At 45.8% G+C, this 22,635-nt stretch overlaps 1 protein-coding gene across 1 annotated transcript; it reads right to left on the bottom strand.

The window, feature by feature from the left end:
* Nucleotides 1-8,663: 8,663 nt before the first annotated feature.
* Nucleotides 8,664-12,135, bottom strand: LOC119319004 (histidine-containing phosphotransfer protein 1-like). The gene is made up of 5 exons (XM_037593533.1): nucleotides 11,878-12,135; nucleotides 11,707-11,775; nucleotides 9,795-9,863; nucleotides 9,333-9,405; nucleotides 8,664-8,913 (listed from the first exon to the last, which is right to left on the bottom strand). The coding sequence occupies exons 1-5, from the start codon at nucleotides 11,976-11,978 to the stop codon at nucleotides 8,878-8,880; spliced, it is 348 nt and encodes a 115-aa protein (XP_037449430.1). The 5' UTR covers nucleotides 11,979-12,135; the 3' UTR covers nucleotides 8,664-8,877.
* Between the last annotated feature and the right edge of the window lie 10,500 nt (nucleotides 12,136-22,635).

Raw genomic sequence — 22,635 nt, 5'->3', positions numbered from 1 at the left:
CTTAGCTCGCAACAAATCACTCGGGTCTGCATTTCTCTGGTGTTCCTGCCACTCTTCTGCTACCATCTGAGCATCGGCAATCTTTGAGCCTTTCTAAAAGCACTCTTCCGCCTTCTTCCGGTTGCCAGTAACAGTGATCACACCTTTGGGGCCAGGCATCTTTAATTTGAGGTACACGTAGCATGGCCGAGCCATAAAACGTGCATAAGCTGGCCTGCCCAAAATAGCGTGATAGTCACTTTGGAAATCCACAACCTCAAATGTCAACTTTTCTTGGCGGAAGTTTTTGGAATCACCAAAAACCACATCGAGTGCAATCTGGCCGAGTGACGCGGCCTTCTTGCCAGGAATGACTCCATAGAAACTCATGTTGCTTGTGCTGAGTCTGGACATCGGAATGCCCATCCCTTTCAGCGTCTCTGCGTACAGTATATTCAAACTACTGCCGCCATCCATCAACACTTTAGTCAGTCGAGTGCCTTTGACGACTGGGTCGACCACCAGAGCTTGCCTCCCAGGGGTGGCTATGTGCGTCGGGTGATCAGACTGGTCGAATGTGATGGCCGTCTAAGACCACTTCAGATAATTGGGTGTCGTTGGAGCAACCATATTCACCTCTCGGTTTATAACTTTCAGTCGACTTTTGCTCTCAACGTTAGCAAAAATCACCAGAGTGGAATTGACCTGAGGATATTCCTCGTCACTATTCCCCTTGTCCTCAACTTTGTCAGACTCTTTTTCCTTATCCTTGGACTGTTTCCCCTGGAACTGCTGTATCAGGAGTCGACACTGTCGAGTGGTATGCTTCGGGTAAATGAAATTACCCTCTTCATCTTTCTTCGTGTGGATGTGACATGGTAAATCCATCACGTCATTTCCCTCTTTATCCTTCACTTTCTTGGGTTCCAAGGCCCTTTGGGCTTTCCTTTGAACTTTCCTTGAGTCACGGCCAAGGCTTCTCCAGGAGCAGCTGGCTCGGCTTTCCGCTTTTGCTTCCGACTGGAGTTACCTCCTCCGGTTTCCTGGGCGACTAACTTGTGCTTGCAACTCCGGAGCCGGTTCTCTTCCTCACCATTGGCATATTTGGTGGCTATCTCCATCATTCGACTCAGAGACAATTTCAGGCTTAGCTCTCAGTACTTAACGCCTTCCTTGAAGGCGCAGACTGCCTGGTGATCAGATACATTCTCTACCGTGTGATGTAATGTGATCCATCTCTGTATGTAATCTCTCAAAGTCTCATTCGACTTCTGCACACAAGATTGCAGCTCTGTCAGTCCTGCTGGTCGCTTGCATGTTCCGTCAAACGTTCTGACAAACACTCGAGAAAGATCTTCCCACGTGTAAATGCTGCTGGGTGTCAATTGATTCAACCATGCTCTGGCCGATCCCTCCAACATAAGAGGCAGATGTTTCATGGCCACCTCATCATTTTCACCGCCGATCTGGACAGCCACTCGGTAGTCTTCAAGCCAAGTATTAGGCTTAGACTCACCATTGAACTTACTGACTCCAGTCGCCAACCTGAAGTTGGGGGGAATCACTGCGGCCCTGATGGCTCTGCTGAAACACTCTGGTCCTGAGACATGCACTCGGCTACTGGTGGGTACATCTCTATCGTGACCCTCTCTGTGAGCTCTATTCCGGTCGACCAGACCTTGAACGATGATGGACCTCACATCAAAGCCTGGTTCTCTGGGGTCGACTGGAATCCTTCGCCCACCACTGTGTTGGTGTCCATCATCCTGCTGTCGAGGCGCATAGGATCCACCCCTTGGGGGAGGGTGGGAACTCGACGTCGATCGTCGCGATCGAATCGGTGATCATACTGCTCACGATTCTTGTACTGATCTTGCCGGTCTCCACGCCCCTCACGCCTCGGGGGCGATCTGGGGCTATGAGCCGACTGGACTGTATTCGCAGCCACGGATCTGCTGTGAATCCTGTTCCGCGACTGTGATACAGCTGAGTTCTGATCTCCTGCTGCACGGAGCAAATCTCTGATCTGCATGAAGCCTATGCCAGCCTCCGACTGGGAAGGCTGAATTGACTCTGCTATACGGGCCGCAGCTGCTAGATTCTGAATCGGAGTTCGATATACCTGAGTCGGTGGTGGAAAGAGCTGACGTCGACTGGAGTCTGGAACCCGTTGCCGCGCACGCTCGTCGAGTGCCCGCTGAAGGTTCTCCAGTCGAGTGTGCTCAGCCAAGTCGGCCAAGCGCGCGTCCTCTAAGGCGCGAGCCTTAGGGGTTTCTCCAACGATAGGAGTGTGAAGTGCATCCATGTTCCGGCGGCGAAGTTCTTCTCTCTGCAGCGAATTGAGGGGCTCGGGAAGGTACTCTTCATGGCCGTGCGACGGATCGCCTCCACCGTCGCCTCCTCCGGCGCCGGGAAAACTGGGGGGACCGTGTGGTCCATTGACCATCAGGACCTCCGCCGCTGGACCACTGCTGTCGCACTCGGATGCAGTATCTATGGAGCCAGTCGACAGGTCGAACAGGTCGTAGAGAGATTCGTCGGGCTCGATTGCCGCGACTTGGGCGGTGGTCGACTGGCGAGCCACCACGTGCCTCACCCACCGCTGAAGCCTCGACCGACCGGAGCGCTTGCGCCGGCGGGAAGGAGGGAGGATGATACAAAAACTGGTCGATACTGGGTCGACGGTTGCCGCAGGAGGACGCCGCGGACGCACGCGCGAAAGTGCGTCGCTTCGCGGACTGGGAGTGCATCGACGTCGAGCGGAGCCTCCTGAAGCCAGGCAGAGTCGTCGGCGACGAGCGTGAGCGCGCCGAGACGGATCTCGCAGCCCTCAACCAAAACTCCGCCTGAAACCATGATGAAGGAGATCAGAAAAAATTGCAACTTCTCCAATAAGTCGCTAAGACACCTGCCCCACGGTGGGCGCCAACTGTCCTGGTTCTAAGTTTGACAGTAGTGTAGGGGGGTACTAAGGGAGAGGCAAGATCCTAGCTATGGAGTAGTTGTACACGCAAGAGTTTTACGAGTTCAGGCCTTTCTCGGAGGAAGTAACAGCCCTACGTCTCGGTGCCCGGAGGCGGTCGACTGGATTATAGTTACAGGGGTGCGAACCCTTTACACTGAGGAGGGGGGTGGCTTATATAGAGTTCGCCAGACCCCTCCGGCCCTCAGTTATGCAGGGTTTAAAGTACATTAAGACAGGGGGTTACTGGTAACGCCCACATAAAGTGCTATGAAGACCATAAAGCCTACTTAATGACAGACTGTTGCATGCAGAGTGACTTTAGATCTCCTGGCCGTTGAGTGGTTAGCTTCATGGTCTAGTGGTTATCTTCATGGTCGAGTGTCCTCGAGTCTGTCGAGTGGAACACCTCTAGGTCGTCTGACATGCGGTTTCTTCTAGAGATGTTCTTGGGTAGGGTAGTTTGGACAGGTCCATGACCCTACCCTAGGTACATAGCTTCATCACCCATGGAATTTGAAGTTTAGGACCAACGTATTTAAAAATTGTCAGATAATCAATGTCATATTTCAAAATATTTTCCTGTAACTTCATATAAAAAACTGTTCAACCATTTATAAAAATGTTCAGGCAATTGAAAAACTGATCGCTCAATTTTAAAAAATTCATATAATAAAAACATAAGTTGACATTGAAAAACATGTTCATGTACTTTTTGTGAGTTTACTTGTATTTCTAAAAAATGTTCATGTACTTTAAAAAAGAGTTTATGCTCTGTATGAAATATTGTTCATGCAATTAAAACATTTCAGGTGTTAATAAATGTTCATATAATTGCAAAATTTATTTATTTAAAAATCCAGTATTTTATAAAAAAATCCACATTTTTTTAAAAAAACCATCAATTTCTTATAATATCAAGGACGAATATTGTTTTAATACATGATTGATAGTTTCAAGATACATGGCAAACAATTTTTAATACATGATGAACATTTTTGAACATGGACTAATTTGTCTTAGTACGGGATCAACCTTGTTAAAGTCCATGATGGACATTGTTTAAAACACTACGAACATTTTTGATAAAAAGAATGATGAACAGTTTCAAGATACATGGTGAGCACATATAATAAATGATGAACATTCTTAATATTTAATGAATATTTTTAAATGCGATGATTTTCAAAAAGGGAAAATAAGGCCTGCATTTCACTAAGGTTGTGCCAGTAAAGAAACTAGGCAAATGCCCCTATGCGTTGTCTCGCCTAGAGATGCATTACATGAGCTGCTGCGTCAGTGCTTCCACCTCGTCAAAGTCCACTACGGGCAGCTCCCTGCGAATCCCAGAGCAGACAAGATGAGTCAGTATGCGAGACCAATAACAAAGGGAAAGATAGAGGGCGTGGAGACGGCGGTACGGACATCAGGGTGTCGATGTCATCGAGGATCTCGTAGGCATCGTTGATGAAGAGCCGGCCTACGTCGACATCGGTGATCTCCTCCCAAAGCACCTCGGACGTCTGCTCGTCCGCCAGACCCTGCATTGACGTCGACTATGCAAAGGCAATGTCGAAGGCCAAGTCAGTTGTTGAGCTAGCCAAGCCAAAACCCACAACCACACGAGTAGATGGGAGGGGATGGGTAGGGAACTGGGTCACCTCGGCATACATGCAGGCGATGTGGGCGTTGAGCTGGGCTCTCAGAGCGGCAGACGCCATGGCAGTGGAGTGAACAAGGACGGGAGGAGAAGTGAAGGTTGTATTGTTGGGATCATGTGGGTCTCTCACGTAGCCGTTTGGCAGTGAGTGCTGTATTAGAACAACTCTAGCCGATCCTCTAAATCATAGAGTAAACAACCGAGTAAACCTTAGTGAACTATATTTACTCCGCTAAGTTTCGGTCATTTCCAGACGATCCCTTATGTTTAGCGGAGCAAAAATTAGGTTTGGTTCATACATTTCGTTCAACATCTACTATGCGCCTCCGTGACAATGGTGGCCACACTGGCAAGGCTGGTGAGCAAGTCAGACGTTGCACACCTCGGACATCACACGTCTGCCTGCACTAATCGAGGCTATCGCTAGTGTGCGCCGTCGTGTTCATGCTCGTGCTCGAGCTGGAGGAGGAGTTTGACCAAATTGAGGTGCTCTTACGTGCATGTTTCTGTCACAGCCGTGGGCATCTTGTTCTTGAGAATGTTGCCATAGGTCTCAGTCACCGCCGTGGGCACCTTGTTATTGAGCACCTTGTTTACGTGCAGATTTCAGTCACCGGCGTTCACACCACAGAAACAGCTCGCCCATGCCGTTCCTCCGGTCGACGAGGAGGATGCGGTCGGTGAGCAGCGCGTAGAGGAATGCTGACACGGTGGCGAGAATACGGCTACTGAGGCCGCGGCTGTAAACGTAGACCACATACTTGCACTCCCCTCAGCTGCTGGGTGCCTCGGACGTACGCGTCGCTGCCAGGCCGCACCGCCGCTGGAGCTCGCCGTGTAAACATATGCTTTTCCTCATGTAAAGGAACCCACCACCAGCTCCAAACACTGGGAGAGGAGGCACTTTTTACGGTGAGGTTGCCAGCGAGGCCCGAGGTCGCTGCCGTCAACAAAGGAGCTTCACGTTTGTCGCTAGCCTGCCACAAAGAGGCCTTTGCGCGAAGAAAACTTTTACTTGGCCGCCTCCAGGTCTAGTAAATTAAGAATTCGGATAGGCGATGGAGTGAGAATTTTACTCCTCTAATCGGTTTAGGAGATTGGCCAGGTGCCGATTAGAGTAGTAAACCCGAAATTTTACACCTCTATATAATTTCAGGGGACCGGCTAGAGTTACTCATTCATGGAACTACTGGTCCTGTGTCCACGTGTGGACGGAAGCTAGCACCGGTTTCTGGTAGACTCGATTGCCGTGCAACAAGATTGTTGTATGGGCTCTGATATGCCCTTGGTTGGGTGTTGTCGCTTGCTCATAGCGCATCAACTACGAGCAACACGGAGACACGGTCCAGCCCATGGAAATGCCGCTCCTGAAATTGGCAGGGCCGTCAATTCTGGAACAAACAACTTAGTCCGTGAGTTTCACTCAAACAAAAGTTTATCTCCTGAAATGGGTCGGGCCATCCATTCTAAGGGTTGTCGGCTACATGATCACCGGATGTCACCATGCCGATCATCCCCTCTATTTTGCCCCTCCTCAGGCGTGTCCATGGTGTGTTGTCATGCTCTTAGCAGGCCATACTAAATATTTCAACCGAAAAGAGATGTTTAACATATCCACATATGGTGATTTTATGCACAATCTGTACACAAGCCAGCAGCAAGACTTGCTTATATTAGAGAAAGACATCACAACATACAACAAAATAGAGTCACAAGCAATCAACCAACTAGGTATATGGTTTACACAAGGACCGAGGGCACGCGTCACCCCATTCACGACACACAAGTTTATGGACTTGACAAACATACATCGACACATCACAACAAGTTCCATCACAGGTTTTCGCGCGCACCCTCTAGTGCTAGACACCCTTTCAACACTACCACATCATAGACACATACACCGAATAATGCTAGCAATCACATGGGGCCATGCTCTTATTGCCCTTCAATTGCCACTACTTAGGAGGCCACGATCTGCTCCTCTAGGTGGATCCAAAGATGAATAATAGGTCAATGATTAAAACAAGCACTTCCCAAAAAATTATTACGGTAATTCTATTGCACACAATGGTGCTAAAGTCACATGTTTTCATTAATCAACCATGTTACAAATCGGCCGGATTCTTATTTGGGTATTTGGCGAAGGTTAATTTAAGCTAGGAAACAAACAAGTTCCAATACTTTTTTTGACTACCCCATACATCAATCAAATGCGTTGACAAAATTACGACATAAATATTTAACCTATACTCTTCAGGGTGAAAACCTAGACTCTGGCTTTTTTACTTGGATCAGGTGACGGCGACTGCGTCAATGTCGCTCCCTTCTTAAAGGCATTGCTGTTGAAGGACCTCGTCGTTCATGTGGAGTCATGAGATGATTGGTGCGGATATAGTTATTGCTATAGTTTGTTAATCGCGTATCTGATCACTTTCGATTTTTTTTCCTCGCCTACACATAACTTTGGTCTTATACGACTTTGCCAATTGTCGATGTTTTTTTTGTGTGTGCATTGGTGTTGGCTGTGTGCATCCTTTCTATGCAAGGCCGGCTGTGTGCTCATAGTGATTCTATCCTTTTGATGCTCCATTTTGAGCCCATAAATCCACCCTTTGTCGAAAAATGTTTGCATAGAGTATTTGACCAGCACAAAGATTAGAGAATAACGAATGTGCAACATATATAATGCGGTGTTGAGTACTGGACCTTGTTTTCTTTTTGCCTCGTAGAATGGGCGGAAGTGCACGCAGGCGAGGTTCACTGTTTTAGCACCAACACTGATACATGTATGCTAGAAAGAGCAAAAACAGGAAACTAGAATTTCTCAAACTTATTAAACGCTATGTGGTGTTGATACACATAATCATACTTGCGGTGTCATAGTAATATTCTCAGTTTCCGATCATTTCCTATCATGGTTATCAGCAGAATAAAATGTTTGATAAACCAAGAAAAAAAAGAGCAATGGCCTTACATGCTGTAGCAGATTAGTAGTGCCAGTGGTATTTACCAAATGGGAAAGTTTCCGTGGCCGAGCCAGAACATTGGCATGAATATCGACATTTTCACTACATGAAACACAACTAAATAGACCTGAGAAATCACATGTTGTCCTACTGTAGCGCAAGACGAGACTAGAGTACTAGAGCTAGAGGGCACAATTGGAAGGATGTGATCATATGGATGATGGATGATATCTTGACGATACCCTTGAGGAGCAAAATTTAGGTTATTGCCGTCTAGGGGCTACTGTGGAACCAAAGGAACAAGGTTCTTGAAGGGGAAATTCCAATGTGGGCGATTGGTACAGCGTGCGGACTTATGTGCTTGGTGGCTGAGTTTTTGGAAAATTTGGGGCATAGAACATGGAAAAACAAGGAGACCAGGAGAATCTGAGGCCAACTTCTGATCACCTTGGTGATCGATAAAACCGCTCCCTACTAGTCCTGAGCGTATGCTATCATCAAATACATGAGGATTTAGGAGAGGACATGGGTTGCAACTGTAGAAGAGCGGTGAACGTGGCCCTGCATTTTCTTTCATAGTTTGTGAACCATTCTAATTTAAATACCTTTGTGGCCTAGATAATGAGGTTCCTGCTATCATCATAGAGCTATAATGCGTGATGGGACCGGCCGTTTTGTACTAAGGCAAACTTAGCTAAGCTCTGAAACGTTATTCATGCTGCCAAACCGATCTCCAATTTCGTTATCCCCTGGATGTTGTCCACGACTTCTTCTTCGTTTAACCCCTCCTTTGCTTCTTTATACAGCTATTGGCTCCGCCGCCGCACTTGTAGCAAGCCACATTGAAGATGTCAGACTGCAACGAGATATTTAATTACATCCAAATATTGTGAGTCGCTCTTTTAGCTAAAGCAGCAAGTAGCATGATTTCTGAGCACTTCCAGACAACTAGCAATTATTCACTCTTGCTCAAAAGAGAGGCAACAACATATCTCAAGATGGTAGAGAGAGAGACGGAGAGTAAGAGAGAAAGAGGGAGAGAGAGAGCAACATACAACAAAGTAAGTCACCAACAACCAACCAACATCTAGGCAGAAACATGTATAGAGTTGACACAATGACACAAGTCATAAAAAGTTTCTTTCATAGGGTTGCAAGTCTGGACTTCTGAGACGAGAATCTGCTTCTATCCGAGCGCACCCTCCAAAGCCAAACAACCAATGAAAACTGCACACATCTTCAGTGATACATACACCCCATCATGCGAGATATCGCATGGTACTATGCCCTTTTCCCCTCAATTACTCCTACTTAGGACCACATGCCGCAAAGTGCTGCTCCAGCTGCAACAAACAAAGAAGAACATGTCAATGATTAAGACATGTTTGTGAAGCACAATGATGCTCAATTCACATGGTTTCACAAATTAGTCATGATGCAAGGTGATCGATATCATATTCTGGTGCTTGGCGATGCTTAACTTACAGCGGGAAACAAATAAACTCCACTGCTTAGAGCTATCCCGTACATGTACCAACATGTGATGACGAAATTAAGAACACCAATATTCAACAGCCAAAATCGACTTTTAGAGACCTCGAACTAAAGTGCTCGAGAAACAAAACAGCACCTCTCTATATAAATTTCAACGACAACAAAGAATACGATTAATGTAAAATCATTTATCCTCAACCAATCAATGTATTATGATACTAGTTAGAAGTTGGTAGTACAAATACAGCATAGGGACATAAGGGACTACCTCCATTATGATCTTGAACATGCTGCGCAAATCGCAGAACTGAAACCTAACATGACCCAGTGCCGCGAGGTACCTGGAATAATGCAAATATACCAGTGTCAAAATCTGGAGAGATTAAGTAAACTGAGCTGAAATGGTTAAGAAATTGTAAACATATGTTTGAAAAAACAATGTCTAGCCATCTCAGACTTAAGTCACGCTGTAAGCATAAGTCTAGAGTTCGCATGTTACAAGGGAATTATCAAAGAGGCATATTCATGTCATGAACCAAGTTTTAACTATCAGGTGGTTGCTGATGAAGTGAACAAGCATGTTATTTCTTGATGATATCAGATTGTATGAACTAAATATAGTGTCATAAAAGAAAATATCAACCGACAAGTTTACATTAAAATAACGTGAACAATAAAGAGTGTGAAGAATAATTATTTGCAACGTAGTAGTAAGATACTGAGTACTGACCCTTCTTTGGTTTTTGCCTCAGGACTGAAGTGTTGCACGCAGCAGAGGTTCAATCTCTTAGCACCAACACTGATATATGTCAAGAAGAGCAAGATGAGGAAATTAGAAATTATCATACTTATTAAACGCCATTGCAGCATATTGATACACATAAGCATACTTGGGATGCCATAAAAATATCTCAAGGAGTCGTTTCCTATCACGGCTGTCAACACAATAAATGGTTCAATAAACCAGAAAAATAAGGTTTTACATGCGATAGAGCATAAGTAGTACCGAGTACTAGAGATATGTACAAAATGACAAAGTTTCACTTGCTGAGACATAACATTTGCAGGATTGTCGATGGTTCCCTTACGCGAAACACATGTAAATTTGGCTATTCTAGTTACGGCCATACGGCAGCACAAATGACACGAGCCACATGGTCATGACGTACACACCCTGCACCAACCTATCAAAATATATAGAAACAACATTGATTCAGTGGAGAACCCCGAAAAGCACATTGGTGCATATAATTATTATAACAAATGCTTGTCATCGACAACCAAGAGCATCGCGTTGGTAGGAAAACGGACAATTTTGTTACTGGAAACATAACTAGGCTCAGCTCTTCTTCTACTTTATGTGCATACCACAACCACAAACGACACGACATGTCTGAATAGAAACACGGACACACCAGAAAAAAACTACCATTAGCGGAATAGCATATAATTAATAGTAGGAATGCTCGCGAGACAACAATGTATTCCTCATGGAGCCATGACATCGCAGTTGGCATCAATACCGTACTTTTGGTACACGAAACAAAACTAAATTCAGCACTTGAACTTATGGCTACACGACCAAACAGCATGAATGGCATACACTAGTAGAAAACAGGGCTTTCGTTCAGGCCAGATAAGCCCATTAGTCCCGGTTCTGTCACGAACCGGGACCCATGGGGGCATTGGTCCCGGTTCGTGCGGCTAAAGGCATTAGTCCCGGTTCAAACGAGCCCTTTAGACCTTTAGTCCCGGTTTGAGACACGAACCCGAACTAAAGGGAGCGATGCCCTTTAGTCCCGGTCCGTGTCTCAAACCGGGACTAAAGGTCCCTGTTTGCAATTTTTTAGAATCCTCAAATTCTAAAAGAAAAAAAGTTATGCTCAAATTTCATTTTTTTTGAATTTTGGTTAAATTTGGTCAAACTACTTATTCAAGACATATTAGTGGTACTAAATAATTATTCGAGAAAATTAGTGTTACTAAATAATTATGTTAGTATTTTGAATTTTGGTCAAATCTGGTCAAACTGTGGTCAAACTATGGTCAAACTACTTATTCAGGAAATATTAGTGTTAATAAATAATTATTGTTTTTATAGAATAATAGTTTCAAACTCAAACAGCGAAACGTGTGACTTCATGCTCAAGCTAAACTCCTGAGAGTTAATAGGATTGACATCTTACTATTGTCAGAAAAACAACAGGTGCAGACTTGGAAACAAAGGGGAATACAACCCGGAAGTTAAGCATGCTCAGGCTGGAGTAGTGAGAGGATGGGTGATTGGGCGAGATGTTAGATGATTTGGAATGATGAGGGGTGATTAGAGATTAAAGGTTAAATTGAGCAGTGATGAGTTGTGATTAGAGTAGAGATTAGATTGTAAAATAATTTAGAAATTTGAAAATCAGAAAAAAAAAACTAAAAAAATATTCAAAAAATAAAGTTTTGTAAAATTTCCTTTAGTCCCGGTTCCAGAACCGTGACTAAAGGCCCTCTTGAACCGGGACAAATGAACCTTTTTCTACTAGTGATACTCCGAACAACGGAAACACATCTGGATCGAACAACATGGATGAAGTGAAAAAATAAATATTCAGTTAAAACTGGGGGGAGGGGGATATTGAGGAAAGGGCTTCCACCTGCTGCATGCCACCTTGAGCTGCTGCACGAGGCCGTCCACCTTGTCAAAGTCCACCTCGGGCTTGTTCCTGTATGCGAATCTCAGAGCAGAGAAGAGATAGGATGAGTTTGTATTCTACCGAGATTAGAATAACGAGAGCAGAGGGGAGAGAGGGGGCTGGGATACGGACATCGGGCCGGTGATGTCCTTGATGATCCTCTCGGCTTCGTTGAGGAAGTGGTTCATGACCTCAACGACATGGGCCGGGGTTACGCGGCCCTGCTCCCGCATCCTCTGCAGCTACAAGAAAGCGTCGTCCACCATACCCTAGATCCATCACGGATATACGCCAAGGCAAAGGTAAGGTCAGCCAACAAATTAAAGTATGGATGGGATGTTGATGGGAGGAGCGAGGGGGCCTCATCGTGTTGAACATGGTGGCGATCAGGACATTGATCTGGGCCCTTATTGCGGCAGCTGCCATGGCTTGCAGGTCCTGGAGGCACGGCGCGCTGGGAAAATCAAAGCTGCGGCGGCGACGGAGTGGACGAGGAGTGGAGGGGATGGAATGGGATCCCGTATGTATAAAGCTCGACTCACGAGCTCTCTCGCGGAGGCGTTTTGGCAGCGACTGCTGGCTTTAGTGTACTGCCTCGTCGTGGCGCCATTGATAGAATGGAAACGGCGTGCGTGCATGCATGCATGCAGATGGAGACGACGACAGCGGCAGTTTGCTAGTGTACGTCCAGTAAAGAATAAAGTTCTGTGTGAAGTACTCTTCTCTGCGGCCTGGAGTGCCCAATTTTTTGCGGGAAACCGGCAGGAGCGCTTCCTTTCCGTATTAGACGGAAAAGATTGCTCCATGCATAACCCATCCACCAGCTCATCAACGCAACCATGGAATTAGAACCAATCGTATTTAAAAATGGTCATATAATCAATGTGCACCTACTTAAAAATATTTTCCTGCAACTCCGTAAAAATGGTCACATTCTCTAAAAAAGTGTTCAACCAGTTATAAAAATGTTCATGCAATTTAAAAACTGATCGCTCAATTTGAAAATTCTTCATGCAATAAAAACAAAAGTTCACATTGAAAAACATGTTCATGTACTTTTTCTGAGTTTACTTGTACTCCCTCCGTAAACTGATATATGAGCGTTTAGATCACTACTTTAGTGATCTAAATGCTCTTATATTAGTTTACAGAGGGAGTATTTCTAAAAAATGTTCATGTACTTTTAAAAAGATTTTAAGCACTTTATAAAAAAATGTTCATGCAATTAAAACATTTCACGTGTTAAAAAATGTGCATATAACTGTAAATTTATTTATTTATTTATTTCAAAATCCAGTAATTATAAAAAACTTCACTTTTTGTTGAAAAAAATCAAGCAATTTATAAAAATCAAGGATGAACTTTTTTTAATACATGATGGATGGTTTCAAGTTACATGGAAAACAATTTTTAATACATGATGAACATTTTTGAACATGGACTAATTTGTCTTAGTATGGGATAAACCTTGTTAAAATACATGACGGACATTTTTTAAAACACTACACACATTTTTGATAAAACGAGTGATGAACAGTTTCTAGATACATTGTGGCCACATTTAACAAATGATGAACATTCTTAATATTTGATGAATATTTTTAGAACATATGTGATCTTTTTCCTAAAGGGGAAATAAGGCCAGCATTTTTTACCAAGGTTGTGCCACTAACGCATACGAAGAAACTAGGCAAATGCCCCTATGCGTCGTATCACCTGGAGGTAAACTACATGAGCTGCTGCGTCCGTGCTTCCACCTCGTCAAAGTCCACTGCGGGCTGCTCCCTACGAATTCCAGAGCAGAAAGATGAGTCAGTATGCGAGACCAAGAGCAGAGGGAAAGTTAGAGGGCGTGGGGACGGCGGTACGGACATCAGTGTGTTGATGTCGTCCAGGATCTTGTAGGCTGCGTTGCTGAAGAGGCGGACTACATCGCCAACGGTGATGTCCTCCCACAGCTTCTCGAACGTCTCCTCGTCCACCACACCCTGGATTGCAACGTCCAAGGCCAAGTCGACCGAGGGCCCAGCTCAACGCCCAAATCGCCTCCATGTACGCCAAAGTGACCCAGGCCCCTAGCCATCCCCTCCCATCTAGTTGTGCTGGAGAGGAGATCCAATGGATTGAGCTGACACAGAGAGAATTCGGTGGCGGTAGGAGGAGTGAAGGTTGTATTGTTGGGATCACGAGGGTCTCTCACGTAGCCGTTTGGCAGTGAGTGATATATTACAACAACTCTAGCCGATCCCTAAATTATAGAGGAGTAAACGGGCGAGCAAACGTTAGTGAAGTATTTTTACTCCATTAACTTTCGGTTGTTTCTAGATGATCCCTAAATTTAGTGGAGTAAAACTTACGTTTGGTTCATACACTTCATTGAACACTACTATGCGCCTCTGCGATGATGGTGACCAGGCCGACAACGATGGTGAGCAAGTCGGGCGTCGCACACACCGGACATCACACGTCTGCCTGCACTAATCAAAGCTGGCAGTAGTGTCAACCGTCCCCTTCATGCTCGTGCTCGAGCAGGAGGAGGAGTTTGACCCCATCCAGGTGCTCTTACGTGCAGATTTCAGTCACAGCCGTGGGCACCTTGTTCTTCAGCATGCTGCTTTAGGTCTCAGTCACCTTCGTGGGCACCTTGTTATTGAGCACCTTGTTTACATGCAGGTTCCAGTCACCACCGTTCACACCACAGAAGAGCTCGCCCCATACAGCTGTTCCGGTCGACGAGTAGGACGCGGTCAGTGAGCAGCGCGTAGACGACCACGGACACGGTGGCGAGAATGCTGCTACCAAGGCCGCGGTTGTAGACAGAGACCACATACTTGCAGTCTGCATTGTCGGCGCTCCTACCGGCGCTCAGCTGTTGGGTGGCTCGGACGTACGCGTCACTGCCTGGCCGTACCGCCGCTGGAGCTCGCCGCGGGAACATATGCTTTGCCTCATGTCGAGGAACCCACCACCAGCACCAAACACTATGAGAGGAGGCAGTTTTCGTGGCAAGGTCACCGCCGTCAATAAAGGAGCTTCGCGTTAGTCGTTGGCTGGCGGCTGGCCACAAGGAGGCCTTTGCGCCTAGAAAACTTTTACTCTGTCGCCTCCAGGTCGAGTAAATTAAGAATTCAGATAGGCAGAGAAGAAAATTTTTTACTCCTCTAATCAGTTTAGGAGATTGGCTAGGTTCTGATTAGAGGAGTAAAACCGAAATTTTACTCTATATAATTTTAGTGTGGGGCTACATGCATCACTCCGATGCAGAGACCGGGGTAATCCTCCTTTTCTATTTTTTTTTAATTTTAGGTGATCGGCTCGAGCTGCTCATGCACGGAGATACCGGTTGTTTATCCACGTGTCCACGGAAGAGAGCATCGGTTTCTGGTCGACTCGATAGCCATGCAACAAGATTGCCGCATGGGCTCTGCTATGCCCTTGGTTGGGTGTTATCACTTTCTCGTAGCCCATCAACTACGAACAACACGGAGACACGTTCCATCCATGGTAATGCTGGTCATGAAATGGGTAGGGCCATCAATTCTAGAACGGACCACTCGTTCCCAGAGTTTCACTCAAATAAAAGTTTCACTCTTGAAGTGGGCCGGGCCGTCCATTCTAAGGGTTTGCGGCTATGTGATCACCGGACGATGTCACCCCGCCGATCATCGCCTCTATTTTTCCCGTCCTCCGGTATGTCTGTGGTGCCTGTTAGAGTTAAACACGGCCTAGTCTTCATATCTGTACGGGTACTACATGTGTATGTGTATGTCTCCGTATTGGATTAGAATTAGACACGGAGTAGGCTAGCTTATGCTGGCTAGCTAATATATATAGGTACATACCGCTGTAACCTTTGTACCAACGAAAAGAGATCAATAAAGAAAAAGCCCAGGAGCGACACGCTCCTGTAGCTATCAATTGTTGGCTTTTGATCCCTAGATCAAATCATCCAGGAACTACACGTACGTACAAAGCTACAGGAGCGCTTCTGTAGCTATCATCAAAATCAGTTTCGTTCAGTTTTTCCGTTCGCCAAGTACGCTAGCGTTTCGTCCCAGAGCGAAACGTTCCGAGCCGCCGAGCTGATACGATCGAAGCGATCGCTGCTACACGTTCACGTACGTACGTGAGTACATACCGGCGAGACGCCTCGAACGGCTGCTGGGAATTGATCAAGCTGGCTGTGTGCTAGCTTTGTACGTACGTGTAGTTCCTTGGTGATTTGATCTAGGGATCAAAAGCCAATAATTGGTATTTAGAGCCTTGATGATCTACGATCTACGATGAGGGACAGCAACGCAGAGTCGGTCAAGTCCGACAACGGCGGTTCCAAGGCGAAGAAGAACGGCGACAAGGTGAAGAAGGACGGCAAGTCAGCAAACAAGTGGTGGCGGAAAGGGCGGCGCCAACGTATTCACGCATCGCAACATCCCCATCTAGTACCCGATGCTCACCGATGCCAACTACAGCGTGTGGGCGGTCAAGATGAAGATTATTCTCCGAACCCTTCGAGTGTGGCAGGCCATTACGGACGACGATGTCGACGAGGAGTGCGACGAAGGTGCCATGGCCGCCATAGCCCAGTCTGTGCCGGATGCCGTGCTGATGACATTGGCGGAGTTCGAGATAGCAAGAGAGGTGTGGAACACACTCAAAGAGATGAGGATCGGAGAAGATCGCGTCACGAAGGCTCGGGCACAAGTGCTGAAGCGCCAATTTCACAAGTTGCAGATGGAGGAAACTGAATCGGTGAACGACTATGCCATGCGTCTGACTACATTGGTGGGAGAGATCCGCACGTGGTGCAAAGCTCGAGGAGACCGAGATTGTGGAGAAGTTTTTCAGTTCGGTGACTGACAAATTCACGTACATCATCGGCACGCTCGAGCAGCTTTATGACATCGACAACATCACCATAACGGAGGCGATCGGACGCTTGCGGACATGGGAAGAGAATGCTCGTGGTTGTCAGAAAGGCAAAGGAGGAGGTGGTGGCCAACTCATGTACTCATGCGCAGATTGGGAGTCCCCAAGTAGCAAAGGAAGGCGCAACGTTGGCGAAGGCTCAAACACGCGAAGGGCGGCGGACAAACCGAAGAAGGCAAAGGAAAAAGGCAAGCCACAAGGTCGTGGTAAGCCGGACCAATCTAAAGAGCGGAAACCATGGAACTTGGATATGTCCGAGGTCGAGTGCTATAACTGCAACGAGATGGGTCACTTTGCGAAGAATTGTCCGGAGCCTAACAAGCGGGAGATCAAAGCAAATTTGGCAAAGCAGGAAGACAAACGTCCAGGTCTTCTGATGGGCGAAGTTTGTGATCTCGTGGAGCCTAACAAGCGGGAGATCAAGGCAAATTTGGCGAAGCAGGAAGACGAACGTATAGGTCTTCTGATGGCTGAAGTTTGTGATCTCGTCCAAATGGTGGTTGTGAAACCAAGCCGGAAGGTGCTACTTCATGAGAAGAACGTAATACCGAAGTTATCCGGAAACCAGGGTGTGTCATGGTATCTTGACACAGGTGCCAGTAACCACATGACGGGGTGCAAGGAGAAGTTCCTTGAGCTAGAATATGATGTTCAAGGCTCGATCAAGTTTGGTGATGGTTCAAATGTGGAGATTTGCGGGCAAGGTTCTGTCCTCTTCGAGGGTCTCACAAAAGAACATCGCATACTCACCGGAGTGTACTACATCCCACGGCTTCGCAACAACATCATCTCTATCGGGAAACTTGACAAGAATGGATGCAAGGTGGATATTGAGAATGGAGTGATGACGATCTTCGACAACCTCCGAAACGTGCTAGCGCATGTGAATCGCACGCGGAACAGGCTCTATATCTTCAACCTTGATCAATCTCAACCGTAGTGTTGGCTCACCAAGAGATTATGGCATGCTAGATTTGGACACGTTAAGTTCTACGCCTTGAAGAAGATGTCGAAGATGGAGATGGTATCCGGGATGCCATTTATCGACCATGTCGATCGAGTATGTAACGGGTGCTTGGTCGGAAAACAACACCGCATGCCATTCCCTGCTCAGTCTACCTATCGTGCAAGTGATGCACTCGAGCTGCTCCATGGTGATCTATTTGGCCCTATCACCCCAGCAACTCACGGAGGAAAGAAGTACTTCTTTCTTGTGGTAGATGACTACTCGAGATACATGTGGGTCGTTCTCCTACGATCTAAAGATGAGGCGTTTGAAGAGTTCAAGAAGCTGAAGGCTGCAACGGAGATGGAACACAAGCTGAAGGTTCACGCTCTACGGACAGATCACGGCGGAGAGTTTACGTCGAACGAGTTCAATGACTACTGCGAGAAGATTGGCATAAAGAGGGAGGTTCCTCACGGCACCTTATACGCCACAGCAAAACGGGGTTGTTGAAAGGCGCAATCGAACTGTCATTGACATGGCGAGAAGTTTACACAAGAGCAAGAACTTGCCGGGGACATTTTGGGGAGAAGCTGTCTCGACGGCGGTCTATCTTCTCAATCGGGCTCCAACGAAGACGGTGATCGGCAAGACTCCATATGAAGCAATTTACGTACGTAAGCCGAATGTGGCTCATCTATGGACATTCGGGTGCGTGGCACATGTGAAGAGGGCGGAGCCTCATCTCTCAAAGCTTGCTGATCGTAGCACCAAGATGGTGTTCATCGGATACGAGAGGAGTTCCGGCACCAAGGCATATCGCTTCTACGATCCACGAACCAAGCATCTACGGATTTCACGCGATGTTGTGTTTGAAGAAAACCAAGCGTGGAATTGGAGCGCTGGAGTCGATGATGCTCCAAACGGTAACATATTCACAGTTGAATTTCCAACTGATGATGATGCAAGGGAGGACGTCCAGGTGGTTGGCAAGACACCCAACCAAGGTGACCGCAATGGCAGTGATCACCATGGTGCCGACACCGACGACAACGCGCATGGGTCGCAAGGTGATAGCGACAACGACGCGCAAGACACGGGTAGAGATCTCGGCAACGACACGTATAGTGATGATGACAATCAAGATGATGGTCACGATCACGACGACTACGCCGACGACGCGGATGCCAATGACCCGACATCTACCACGCCCTAGACTCAACGGTCTTCCTCAAGTGCATCGACGCCGACACAATTTGTGTCACCCCCTTCGCAAGCCATGATGGATTCTTCCGGGCCTCGTCGCTACAAGACCTTCAAGAAAGTCTACAAGTACACAAAGCCAGTTACGCTCGAGTACTCCGATTTGTGTTTACTCGGAGTTGAGGAGCCAGCGAACTTTGTAGAGGCGAGCAAAAGTTCAAGTTGGACGCACGCCATGGATGAGGAGATGAAGGCGATCGAGAGCAATGGCACGTGGACTTTGGTAACCCGACCTCGGAACCAAAAGGCCATAGGTTTGAAGTGGGTTTACAAGTTGAAGAAGGACACGAAGGGTGCCATTGTGAAGTACAAGGCAAGACTCGTCGCAAAGGGTTACGTACAACGTCAAGGAGTTGACTATGAGGAGGTGTTTGCACCGGTTACTTGAATCGAGACGGTGAGAGTGTTCCTAGCTTTAGCCGCACAAGAGTATTGGAAGGTTCATCATATGGATGTTAAATCTGCTTTCCTCAATGGCCACCTCACAGAAAAAGTGTACGTGGAACAACCCCTTGGCTACGAGAAGAAAGGAGAAGAAGGGAAAGTTTACAAGCTCAAGAAGGCACTTTACGGGCTGAAGCAAGCGCCAAGAGTTTGGAACTCAAAGTTAGACCGAAGTTCGGTCACACTCAAGTTCAAAAGATGTCTCCTCGAGGATCTGAAAGACGGTCTATCAAGCACTGAAAAACAGGTGAAGGTTGAAGACGCGACCAAGAAGGAACACTGGCGTCAAGCCATGGACGAGCCGACGACAGGAAAGATGATCCCTGAAATGCTACAAAGAATGGCGAAAGTAATGCCTATAAGTAGCAGCAATCGTGTCTGGGACCCGGGTCGTAACGAGGATGCCGTGTATAAGGGGGGTGAATGTTAGAGTTAAACACGGCTTAGTCTTCATATCTGTACGGATACTACACGTGTATGTGTATGTCTCCGTGTTGGATTAGAATTAGACACGGAGTAGGCTAGCTTATGCTGGCTAGCTAATATATATAGGTACGTACCCCTGTAACCTTTGTACCAACGAAAAGAGATCAATAAAGAAAAAGCCCAGGAGCGACACGCTCCTGTAGCTATCACCAAAATCAGTTTCGTTCAGTTTTTCCGTTCGCCAAGTACGCTAGCGTTTTGTCCCAGAGCGAAACGTTCCGAGCCGCCGAGCTGATACGATCGAAGCGATCGCTGCTACACGTTCACGTACGTACGTGAGTACATACCGGCGAGACGCCACGAACGACTGCTGGGAATCGATCAAGCTGGCTGTGTGCTAGCTTTGTACGTACGTGTAGTTCCTGGGTGATTTGATCTAGGGATCAAAAGACAACAGTGCCATCATACTTATAGCAGGCCACACTAAAGATTTCAACCGAAACGAGATGTTTAACATATCTACCAACTAGGTATAGGGTTTACACATGGCCTGCAGGCAGGTGGCACACCAGCCATGACACAAGTTTATTGACTTGACAAACATACATCGACACATCACAACAAGTTTCATTCACTGGGTTTCACACACAGCTTCTTATGCTAGACACCCTTAGAACACTGCCACGTCTTCAGAGACACATACACCCCATAATGCAAGGGATCACATGGGGCCATGATCTTTCCCCTTCTTTTGCCGCTACTTAGGAGGCCGCGATCTGCTCCTCTAGCTGGATCCGAAGATGAATAATAGGACAATGATTAAAACAAGTACCTTCCCAAAAATTATTACGGCAATTATATTGCACACAATGGCGCTAAATTCACATGTTTTCACTAATGAGCCATCTTACAAATCGGTCTGTTTCTTATTTGGGTATTTGGCGAATCTTAATTTAAGCTTGGAAGCAAACAAGTTCCAGTACTATTTTAGAGCTACCCCATACATTTATCAAATGCGATGACAAAATTACAACATAAATATTTAATGGATAAATGAGACTTTTCAAAACCTCAAACCAAGCGCTCCAAAACTAAACGTCAAAAGAATCAGATTAAAGATTTAAGGTTGTTCTTTTCCCCCAGTCAACAATATATGGACAATCTATGGATTATGAAACCAGTGAGAAGTTGGTATCAATATCCAACATTAGACATATAAGGTGCTACCTGCATCATGATCTCCGACTTATTGCGCACAATACTGAAGTCATTATTCCTAACAACAGTCAATGACAGGAGACGCCTAAAATAATACAAACATACCACATTGTCAAATTCTGAAAAGGTTAACATAACTGAGTTGAAGTGGTTCGAAAATTGTAACCCTCTATTTTAAAAATGAAAAAACTCTAGCAATATCAGATTTTACTTGTGCTATGAACCTAAGTCTAGAGCTAACATATTACAAGAGAATCATCAAAGATTAGCATATTCAGATAATCAACCAAGTAATATCAGCAACGCAAAGCAGGTTACTTCTTAATAATTTTAGATTGGTATGAGCTGAAAATAAAGACATAAAAGACAACATGAGCTGGCAGGTTTACATAGAGACATTGAAAAACAGTGCTGCGAATGATTATCGGTGTAACATTTGTAATAAGGTATTGAGTTCTGACCCATGTTCGTAGTTTCTGGCATTGAAATTATGGAAGTGTCTGCAGGCGAGGTTCAACAAAAAGAATGCGGTTCACGAAATTAGAAACTTACCAAACTTATCATAAACTAACAAGTCAACTCAATAATATTCTCAAGGAGCCATTTCCAATCACGATTTTTAACTCAATAAATTGTTTGATGAACTAGAAAAAAAAACCATTGCCGTTACATGCAATAACAGATCAGTACGAGTACCATAAATATTTATAAAACAACAAAGTTTTTCTTGTTGCACAATAACACTGTCATGAATACCGACAATTTCATTACACGAAACACAACCAAATTTTGGTGTTATAATTTTGGCTATACGACAGCCGAATGAATTATACACCACGCGCCCGACGCATCTGAATATAAACAACATCATTCCAGTGGAGAAACTGAAGAAATGGTCATTGGCATTACGTAGAATAGCAGATGCTTAATAACAACCATTTTTGTGGAACGACAATTTTTTTACTGTCAACCTATAGAATAATGACATTGCCTGAACAGCAGATTCAATAGCACAAGAAGCGTTCTCAAAACAACAAAAGTTGCCCTCTTCAAGCTATACTATTGCCATTGGCAGGAGTACCAACAATTCTGTTACATAAGACATACGACTAACCTCATGTCTTCTATCTATGGCTATATGATGGGATCCGCAAACGACACGAACCTCGTGCGGTCGTGCCCCATGAGTTACACACCCTATGCCGACACACCCGAATAAAAACAACATCGATGTCGTGGACAAACTAGAAAAACCACGTTAGTGATACATGTATAGTCGCATATCATTAATACCAGGGATGTTTGCAAAAACGACAACTTTATATACTCATAATGCCATTGACATTAACTGGGATGCCAGTAACTCCGTTACACGAAACATGACTAAACTCGATTCTTTGACAGTGCAACTGACAATTTTTTTAATAGAATCCTTCGCGCAGTAAAAACTGATCTGAATAGAAGCCGCCGGCAAACAAACATACATTTAAAAATAACCAGGTGGAAAAGAGAAGGTTTATCATAGTCAATTCATCACCTCGAGGTGCACTCCATGAGCTGCTGCAGTACGGCTTCCACCGCATTGAAGTGCACTGCAGGCTGCTCGCTGTGATTTCCAGAGAACACAACATGAGTCAGTAGTACCCGAGACCGAGAGCAGAGGGAGG

This window comes from Triticum dicoccoides, chromosome 1B, assembly GCF_002162155.2.
Source record: "Triticum dicoccoides isolate Atlit2015 ecotype Zavitan chromosome 1B, WEW_v2.0, whole genome shotgun sequence".
NCBI lineage: Eukaryota > Viridiplantae > Streptophyta > Magnoliopsida > Poales > Poaceae > Triticum > Triticum dicoccoides.
Note: the sequence above shows the minus strand (reverse complement) of the source record. Positions and strands in the feature narration are given on the sequence as shown.

Coding starts and splice junctions, on each gene's coding strand:
- LOC119319004 (XM_037593533.1), bottom strand. CDS start 11,978: ATGCGGGAGCAGGGCCGCGTAACCCCGGCCCATGTCGTTGAGGTCATG. Junction 9,864..11,706: donor CTCAAGGTGGCATGCAGCAG/GTGGAAGCCCTT, acceptor GACATATATCAG/TGTTGGTGCTAAGAGATTGA. Junction 8,914..9,332: donor TGTTCAAGATCATAATGGAG/GTAGTCCCTTAT, acceptor TGTTTGTTGCAG/CTGGAGCAGCACTTTGCGGC.